Raw genomic sequence first — 9964 nt, forward strand, 5'->3', positions numbered from 1 at the left:
AATCCCAGAGAGGTAGAGGGAATGCTTTCCCCATGGAGCACTGAGAAATGACTACATAAGGGGTTGTCCTATCTCTTTTGGTGGTTCACCTGCCTAAGGCAGAAGACCAAACTAAGACGGTTTCATCTGAGGTTCCACCTAGCTCCAAAACCCTAGTGTGAGCCAATGCCAAGCAGGTGATTAAGTGAGGGTGGGGTGGCGGTGGGGAAAGAGAGGAAATGGGAACCCAAATTTGGACTTTGGCCAGCAGTGGCTGCAGAGACAGCGGAAAAGTGCTGGCTAATGCTGGTAGCAGGGAGGAAGTGGGGTCTCTGGCCTTCTCACTTCCTTTTCCAAGGTTCCCAGAGAGGAATTTCCGCGGGGAAGCCTTAGTATGCAGGTTAGGAAGTCTAAAGGGAACAACAGATTGGTAAAAACAAATTGTTCACCATGGGGGTGAGGAGGACTCGCTTCCAGGGGAACAGGGCACTGCTGTCCTGAGAGGCAGGAGGCAGCTTACCACTAGGCCCTGTTCATGCCTCCTTTTCCCAAGAGAGGATATTTAATGTTTGCCCACCCTTAGCCAAAGTCAGCTTGAGTCAAGAAGAAACACATGGAACCTATTACAGAAGCATCAACCTGTGGCTTGGAAAAGTCAGCCCTTAGCCCTCACCATTCCCTTCTCCCAACAATTTCTATTTTTCTGTTCAAAAACATTGAGTAATTCAATATACCATAATTCCTCTCTAATGTTTACATGCATATTGTATCTCAGGAACCAAATTCCACAAAAAAGACCCTTTGCAAAATGAAAAAAAAGAGAAGGGAGGAACTATCAAAGAAACCTCAAGTGCAACAAACCTCTATAAATGGGAAAATTATATTAAAAATAAACTTCTGAAAATGTGCAGCAGAAACCTTATATCTTCCTTTGGATTGCCATTTAGATAGAACCTCCACCCTCACAGTCCCCCTACAAACTAACTCCGCAAATCCAATACCATATATCAACTCCCTGTGCATCCCTCTTTTGGCTCTTGAACTATCTTAAACATGTCTTGGAAGATTCTCCAAGTCTCCTTCTCTTCATAAAACAAAAACAAGTTCATTAAAATGTCAGATTCCGTATTCAACTCACTCTGACCAATAGTGTCCCCCACCCACACAATATACAAAAGCACATTCCCAAACGCATATGCATTAAATTATCATTTTTCAGTCACACGACTTCAGCATTTATTTTTGGCTTTCCTCCCATTCTTTTTTGTAGCCATTTTTGGAGCCATTCACTCCATCATGAAGTTCCTCCTACTGTCTAATGGCCGTGCGTGCGGGTCCACAGACTTCTTCGTCTCCCTACATCTTTATGTCTCCATCACTTTCCAAGTGTTTTTTGCCAATCTTCCCTCATTTTGTCTAACGAACATTTACTAATGATCAGTAATTTACTGTAACGTGAAGCTGTCAAGCTTCTAATTCTAGCCAAAAATGCCAGGTGTTCCAAAATTTGTGGTTTATTAGTAATGTCCTCATACTTGGTGACCTTAGCCGTATGATTTAAAATGTGACTTATTTTTGGGTTCTGCCAATTATTGTTTTTATCTAACTTGGATATGCTTCAAAGATAAAACGAAAGAATACAGACTTCCCATCTGGAACCCCTGAGTTTTGAAGGTACAGTGGAGGCTGATTTTTCATTCCTGCCTTTTGTCTGTGATCTGCACTCAGTCAAGGAGGATGTGATACACTGTCATACAGAATCACCAACGTTACACTTGGTCACATCAGAACAGGAAATTGCAATTAAGTCATGGTTAACTGCTGAATTAACCTGACTAAGCTCCACAGACCGGATCACCCAGATGACCACCACAGAGATGCAGCTTAACAGGACTATCCAAGCTGAATTCTAGGATGAGACCAGCTTTCCTTTAACAGGAAAAGGAAGTGAGAGCTTAACAATGAGACTTTGCAAAGCAGAAGTCCTCTGAGAAGCACCCTCATATTAACTGACAATCACTGGGTTCACTCCTCTGGGGGTATACTGGTTGTTACAACATCTAAGTGTTCCTAGGTTGTTTGTAAATAGCTGCTACCCCAAGTCCCTGAGTAACCACATCTCCTCAACCCCTTCCCTGAGGCCCCCTGGGCCTCTGATGCAGGAGACCCCCAGATTCCTGTCCAGCCAGAGGCCAGTATCCGCTCCAACTGATCTGGATGTGATATGACATCCACCCTTCTCCTTACCGTCCTCGAAGCTGCAGTTTTCCCCACATTCTGTGGCTTCCTCATCGATAGGATATGGAGTAGTGGTCTCTTCGCTCTTCACAGTGGGTCCCAGTGTTTCCACTGTGGGCTTGGAGTCTATGTAAAGGCAAAGGAAGAGAAGAGAACACTTCAGCAGCCTGCATCACAACCACCAGCAGCAGATGTCAACACGTATGTTTCCTCTAAGTGTGGACTTTTAGTGAAGAAAAGTGGGGGCCAGCAGATGGTGTAGTGGTTAAGGGGCCCCTGAGTTTTGAAGGTACAGTGGAGGCTGATTTTTCATTCCTGCCTTTTGTCTGTGATCTGCACTCAGTCAAGGAGGATGTGATACACTGTCATACAGAATCACCAACGTTACACTTGGTCACATCAGAACAGGAAATTGCAATTAAGTCATGGTTAACTGCTGAATTAACCTGACTAAGCTCCACAGACCGGATCACCCAGATGACCACCACAGAGATGCAGCTTAACAGGACTATCCAAGCTGAATTCTAGGATGAGACCAGCTTTCCTTTAACAGGAAAAGGAAGTGAGAGCTTAACAATGAGACTTTGCAAAGCAGAAGTCCTCTGAGAAGCACCCTCATATTAACTGACAATCACTGGGTTCACTCCTCTGGGGGTATACTGGTTGTTACAACATCTAAGTGTTCCTAGGTTGTTTGTAAATAGCTGCTACCCCAAGTCCCTGAGTAACCACATCTCCTCAACCCCTTCCCTGAGGCCCCCTGGGCCTCTGATGCAGGAGACCCCCAGATTCCTGTCCAGCCAGAGGCCAGTATCCGCTCCAACTGATCTGGATGTGATATGACATCCACCCTTCTCCTTACCGTCCTCGAAGCTGCAGTTTTCCCCACATTCTGTGGCTTCCTCATCGATAGGATATGGAGTAGTGGTCTCTTCGCTCTTCACAGTGGGTCCCAGTGTTTCCACTGTGGGCTTGGAGTCTATGTAAAGGCAAAGGAAGAGAAGAGAACACTTCAGCAGCCTGCATCACAACCACCAGCAGCAGATGTCAACACGTATGTTTCCTCTAAGTGTGGACTTTTAGTGAAGAAAAGTGGGGGCCAGCAGATGGTGTAGTGGTTAAGGGGCTGGACTCCCACATGATCGACCACAGTTTGAGCCCCAGACCAGAGGCTTGAAATTCACTCACTTGTGTGTGTGCCCAAAATGAGAATAGAGGAGGTGTAATCATCTTCCCCACCACCTCCACTGAGGATGATTTCTCATATTCTCTCTCTGTGTCTCTGTCTCTCCAGCAGGTACATGTGCCCTATGGCAAAACTCTCTCTGTTTTGAGAGAGAGAGAGAGAGAGAGAGAGAAAACAAAGAGGCACATATGTGTTCAAACCCCTGTATGTCATCACTGTGTGCTGTCAGTGAGGTACAGAGCATCACCTGAGTTGAAATGAGGATTGTCACAAGCAACAGAAAGAGCCATGGCAGAAGCAAACTCACACTCTAGACTCCACAGCAGAGACCCTGAGGCCAGCACAAAAGGTCACATGAAACAATGACAGAGATGAGTGACATTCACACCGAGGAAGGGCTAAATTACACTCTGGGTTTTCAATTTAAGACAGAGTGTGGGTAAATGTACACACACGATATGAATAATGTCCACCAAACATGGTTTTTGAGGCAGGAGAAAGCTAGCAAATGGATGTGGGTAAGGGGGCTGGAGCATCTATCCATGTGGCTAGATAGAAAAACTACTAAGGTCAGAAAATTCCCTGCCCAGGGTAATGTAAGCAGGAGAGTAGTGGGGATGTCTAGTTGATTAAGCCTCATTTGACAGAGCCAGTGAGATGAATCAGTCGGCTCAGCTACACTTGACATAGCCAATGAAAAATCAGCGGGCCCAACCATATTTGATAGAACCAATGAGATAAGAACAATGAATGGGCCCAGCCAATGATCAACAAACATGACCTAGGTTAAAAAAATGATAAATCTTATGGGGCCGGCAGGTGGCCTAGTGGTTGAGGTGACTGGACTCCCACATGGCTGACTGTGGTTCGAGGTCCGGAACTGGCAGCTTCCTTTCTCACTTTCCTTCTCTCTATCTCTCTCTGATTAACTTCAATATAATAAAATAATGGCAATGAATAAAATAATTCTTTTAAAAAATGATAAATCTCCCAAAATGCAACTGCTACGGCCTTTTGAGCCACTCTTTCTCTATCCACTCAGACCTGTTCCTACTTCACAGGACTCTACTTTCTCGACTCCCACATGGCTGACTGTGGTTCGAGGTCCGGAACTGGCAGCTTCCTTTCTCACTTTCCTTCTCTCTATCTCTCTCTGATTAACTTCAATATAATAAAATAATGGCAATGAATAAAATAATTCTTTTAAAAAATGATAAATCTCCCAAAATGCAACTGCTACGGCCTTTTGAGCCACTCTTTCTCTATCCACTCAGACCTGTTCCTACTTCACAGGACTCTACTTTCTCTTCTACTTAATAAATTACCTTTTCCTTTCACCATTGGCGTGTTTTATTCAGTTCTTTGTCCGAAACACCAAGAACCTGGATATCATCACAGAAGTCATCCCACAACAGTCTGAAGAAACTCCATGCTTAATGAAATGAGCCTTCTCCACATGGAGAACGTGTATGTGTACACTGCCCCTTGAACAGCAGCTGAGGAGACGTCCCTGCTCACTGCTCCTTTCACGTGGAACAGACTCTCTTTTCAGCCTTCTCTGAGTCAGACATAACTTGTATGAACCAAAGCCAACCCTGCAAAACATTCTTACCTCTGGGGCCCACCTATAATAAATAAAAGCATAGCAAAGCCTGAGAGCTTGGGAAGGACACCAGATATTGTGTTTGTCTTAAACTGGATGGACAGGAATATGGGCCTAAAGGGACCCAAGACGATTTGGGGGAAGTCATTTGGGACTGTGCCCTTAGGTCAGGGTGTGGCAAATTTAAGAGCTTCCTGGATCCAAACAGCAACCTAAGGAAAAGAATTAGTTTGAAGGTTGGAAAGAATAAGGTGTGATGGGGGGGAAGGCACTGGTTTAAAGGGGCCTCCAGCTGCTTGAGGCCAGGAAAGAAGCTGGCCTACTGTGGCCAAGTCTTCCAAATTATTTCTCACCCTCCAACAAGAAGCTAAAAATTCCCATGTAATATCTCCAGCCTTGACAATGTTGGCAACTTATTCAAAACGTTATAATAAGTAGCAGGCAATAAAACCTGGCTAGACCAAACCTGGCTGCAGGCAGTTGGTTCTAACCTGGGCTCTAGGTGATTCATGCACCCATTCATTCACTTGTTTATTTGCTTATGCCACCATTCATTCAGCAACCATTTAGGGAATGAATGAAGCTGTGAGTCAGGCCCTGGGTGGGGCAAAGGAGGTTCTGGAAACTGGTGCCTGAGTTCATGTGTTTTGGGATGGAGTCTTCACCTGAGAGCTGCCCTCCAGCAAGGCTCCCAAAGATGCCAGTGCATTGTTCCTCCCATTTCTATACATGTGCCTTTGCACTATTGTATGTGATTAGGCGCCTTTGTCAGGCACCCTTCAGGATACCATTTAATAAAGCCAGGAGCTGGAGGAAATTGCTAAATACGCTGAATAGCTTTTTCACGGTCGACTTCCCACCTTTCTGCTATTAAATACTACGCACATAACCTTTCATACTTCCCTTTGCTGTGTCTGCCTCTTGCTCACAGTAAACAGCAAATAACCTCGAAGCGTCCTAATTTGTAAGTTCAAATTTGTCACTGTGTCATAGAATCTCAAACTCAATTGTAAAGCAAACTCTGGGCGGCAAGGCAAGAAGTAATCATTTGAAACACAAACAAACTAACGAACAGGTGAAGCAGCCTTGTCAAATTATTTAGCTGCAGCAACTGAACCCAGCCCATTATTTTCCCTGCTATCCTTTCAGGGTAGCAATGAAGAAGTGAACCAACCATGGGTCGCAGAAACAGATGGACATTTGAAAAGTCAACAATGTCACATGACCTAAGAAGAACAATTTCCGGAAGTGTTAGCTAGCCAAGTGGGTCAACTGATTGGTGGAGATAATGTTAAATCCAGGGGCACGGGGGCCAGCAAGGCATCGAGAGGGCAGGGCGTGTAAATGAAAGTGAAAAAACAGCAGACGGCCTCTGTGCCCACTGTGTTTGTACTGGGCGCGCCACGGTAACTGCCCATCAAATAGCAACGCTGCCCTGAAATTGAAACCAGATGTCGAGACTTCAAAGGGAAGGAGACTGGGCAGAGGGTGTGTGCCTCAACGCTGATCTTCCCAGGAACAGCCAGGCAGGGCTTTGAAATAAGAAACCCGTGGCTGACCATCACCAGCGTAATCTGGGGCAGGCTGAGGGAGCCATAATGGGAAGAGGTCATTAGCAACTGTCCATCCAGTCATAAAGTTAGGCCAGACTGGGAAAGGCATGGCACAGGAGGGCAATGGAGAGCAGGGAAGTCTGAACTGGTCCCCAACTAGCTGAGTGACCTCTAGCAAGTGGCTTCCTCTCTCCGGATGTCAGTTTTCTGTTTTTAAAAAGAGAAGTTGGTAACTAGCTGGTGGTATGCTGGTTAAGGTGGTCGGATCCCACACGGCTGACTGCATGGTTTGTGAACTGCACTGGGTGGGTACGCATGTGTGAGCACGTGTGTGTTCTCAAAGTCTTGAAAGGAGAGAGATGGAGTACAAGGGACTGCAGTGAGGCCATTCCCATGGAGGTGCTTTCTCATGATCCTCACTCTCCGTTTCTCTCTGGTGAGTGCATGTGCCCTCTGGCAAATTAAAAAAAGAAAGAAGAAAGGAAAGAGAGAGAAGTTGGCTTCTATCTGTGATTTTCTTTTTCGTTCTCTCTCTCTCTCTCTTTTTTCAAACCGTATGTCACACCCATCAGTAGGTTGTGGGATCAATTTAATGGGTCATGACTAACATTTTAAAAATATGGGCTATAAAGTTTCAGAGTGCCTTCACAGGGTAAAGATGAACATTCCTTTGGGGACCTTTTGTTTCAGTTGCATTTACTCATGAACTTCAAAAAGTTCTTGCAGAAATGAGATTAAAGTACAACTTCACTTTATTGCAGAAATTGTGAAATTTACCCATAACTTTTTAGGATGCACACTCTCCGTTAACTTTTTGAAGACTCTTCATATTATAACAGGCTTGCTAGGTGCTAGACAGCAGTCTAAGTCCTTCACCTCCATTATTTTATTTAATCCTCATAACAATCTTAGAGGGTGAAGACTTATTTTTATCCACATTTGTCAGCTAAGATAACTAAGGAGCTGAGAGACATGTAACTTGTCTATAGTTATGCAGCCGGCCATGGGCAGGGGCAGGACTTGAATGTGGCAATAGGTCTCTGAGTCTAAGCACTTAACGATACACGGTACCCCCATGCACGCACAGGTGTGAGTGCTTATGTATGTACTTGTAAATCAGGTGGGCTGTGATATGAATTTATTTTAAATTGTGGCTCATGTTCAGAATGTTAGAAAGCCACTGGCCTAGAAGCTCATGGACCCCCTGCAGTGGAGTCTGATTCCCAGTCACAGGTGAGGCCAGCTTGTATAGGGGAGGAGGGCTGGAACGTCTGCTAGAGGACAGGTGCCGAGGTGGAGGAACCAACCAGAGCACATCTTGGAGGCACTCATCTACAGGAAGGGTAGAGGCGGGGGGTGACCAAAGGCTGTGGCTGACGAACCTTCAGGTGATGCCAATCCCACAGGCTGCAAGGAAGCTTGGTGTCATCCCTACAAAGTGAGGGGCAAGGTATCGTCCTACTAGGATACACTCACTGGGCTGCCTTCCATTCAAAGGTGAGAGAGGCTGTTGGCCTGTGTGAATCCAAGAGGCTCCCCTGCTCCCTCAGAGCCAGAACACAGGTAGCACTTTTCTTTCTGGGACCAAAAACACTTTTCCAACATGCCCTCATTAATCCTTCACGCTATCCTGCTGGTGAGCTGGTAAGAGGTAAGGCACAGACTGAAAAACTGGGCACCTGGGGCCCTGATAGAGACAAGACAACTCAGTCTGTTGCCTGCCCTGTTGGCATGGGATTCGGGCTGAGTCCCCGGTGGCTCCCTCAAGCCCTCTTTGGCAGGTAGTATGTGAGGTCAGGGTGAGATCTAGTACCAGGTTGCTCAGCGAGGAGGGCTGGTGTGCAGAGGAAAGGAAGGGCCTGACTCAGGAGGTTATGGAAATGAGGAAGGATGGGCATGCTCAGCAGGCCTCAGTAGGCCTCTCCTTCCTTAGGGAGCATTTAAGGTGTCCCTCCCCGCCCCCCAAGGCCTGTGCCATCTGGCAGGGTGGGAATGACCAAGACTCCTTGCCGCACACTGGGAAGATGCCCTGTTCTCGTCAGCCCCTCCCACGACAGGGTCTCTTCAGAGCAAATAAATCCCTTTTACAGATGTGGCTTCGAAATGAAAATGAAGTCTCTTAGCCACTGACATCTGGAGGCCAGATTCAGACATAAACCGATTACTTTATTATCATGAGGGGTTTTTTCTTCCCTAAATCAACAGTCACAGCCCTCTGGCCTGAAGAGTCAGGGTCTAATTGAATTTGGGTGGGTGGTGTGTGGTTATGATTTGTTTTCAAGAGACTCGGGTTGGAGAACTGAAATGATCCTTTACAAAAGACAAAGCACATCCCTTAGGAGACTGTCCCAAGTCCAGTGGCTGCAGCTCCCATGGTCTGAAGCAAGAGAACATGGCAGGGATCTGCAGGGTTTCCAGGTGATAGGACTTTACCAGGCAGGGGTGCCCTCCCCAGGGCATACTAGGATGCCGAAGTCACTAAGACCAGTTGAGTGAGACTTGAGAGGAAAGCAGAGTCTTACCTGTCCAGTCACAGCCCAGCACCTCCAGCCGCATCCCGATACCCGCTGGTGACCACCTCTCTGGGTACACTCGCACGTACTGCGCGGGAACAGGGTCGAACCTTCGGATGTCGGGGGTGTCGTAGTGCATGTTCCCTTCAAACAGCTGCAGAGAGGCAGGACACTCAGCCCTTGGTGTGGCTCCCCTCTCCACTTGCCTTCTTCCTTTTCCTCCCACTTCCCCTCCGCACCCCTCATATCCAACCAGGAAGACAACTTCACAGTCAACTCTTGGTTATGGTACATGTCATTGTCAGAGAAAGGGTTTTATTCACTGAAAAGGTAGTTGGGGACTTAAAAATGTGGAAAATATGGAAAACAGGGAGTGGTCAGAAGTGACAGCTTCTAGGTTTATATCCTTTATCCTGAGACTGACACCGAGGACTCAGGGAAGAATAAGGCTTCAAAACGTGTTTTAAGTTGACCTCTACTGTTTCAACCACCTGAATTCCTCGGTTTATTGAAAAAGGGACGCTTTGATTTTGACTGCTCAAAAGTCTCAATTTAAAAAGTCCAAGTTGACTCATAGATACCAGTTGATGGGCTGAAGGGACGTGAATAGCAAATACCCCCTTCTTTAGGCTAATGACAGGGGCCTCTGGGCACACAGTGATAGCCTCCGACTGCTTCCCAAAGCTTCGTTTAAAGGAATCCCATCAGTCCAAAGGAATCTCACCTCGAGCCCCAATACATAAGACCAATGGCAGTGGGTGGCTGTCCTGGTTGAAGCCAGAGGTAGAAGACCCCATCCAGAGCACACCGGATAGCTACTCATCTTGAGGAAGGATAGATGTGGGGGTGACCAGAGGCTGTGGCTGACCGGCCTCTGGAAAGCTGCAGGACC

At 46.5% G+C, this 9964-nt stretch overlaps 1 protein-coding gene across 4 annotated transcripts in view; it reads right to left on the reverse strand.

Moving 5' to 3' along the window:
• NRP2 (neuropilin 2) overlaps positions 1–9964 on the reverse strand; it is a 139558-nt gene that overhangs the window by 55933 nt on the left and 73661 nt on the right. For all 4 annotated transcript variants that reach the window (XM_006142458.3, XM_027768426.1, XM_006142460.3 and 1 more), the window contains exons 10-11: positions 9082–9226; positions 3080–3196 (exon numbers count right to left, since the gene is read on the reverse strand). In XM_006142458.3, coding sequence (XP_006142520.1) covers positions 3080–3196; positions 9082–9226 — 262 coding nt within the window. The remainder of the gene's footprint in view (positions 1–3079; positions 3197–9081; positions 9227–9964) is intronic.

The sequence above is a fragment of the Tupaia chinensis genome, unplaced genomic scaffold (assembly GCF_000334495.1).
Source record: "Tupaia chinensis unplaced genomic scaffold, TupChi_1.0 Scaffold000076_1, whole genome shotgun sequence".
Classification (NCBI taxonomy): Eukaryota; Metazoa; Chordata; class Mammalia; order Scandentia; family Tupaiidae; genus Tupaia; species Tupaia belangeri.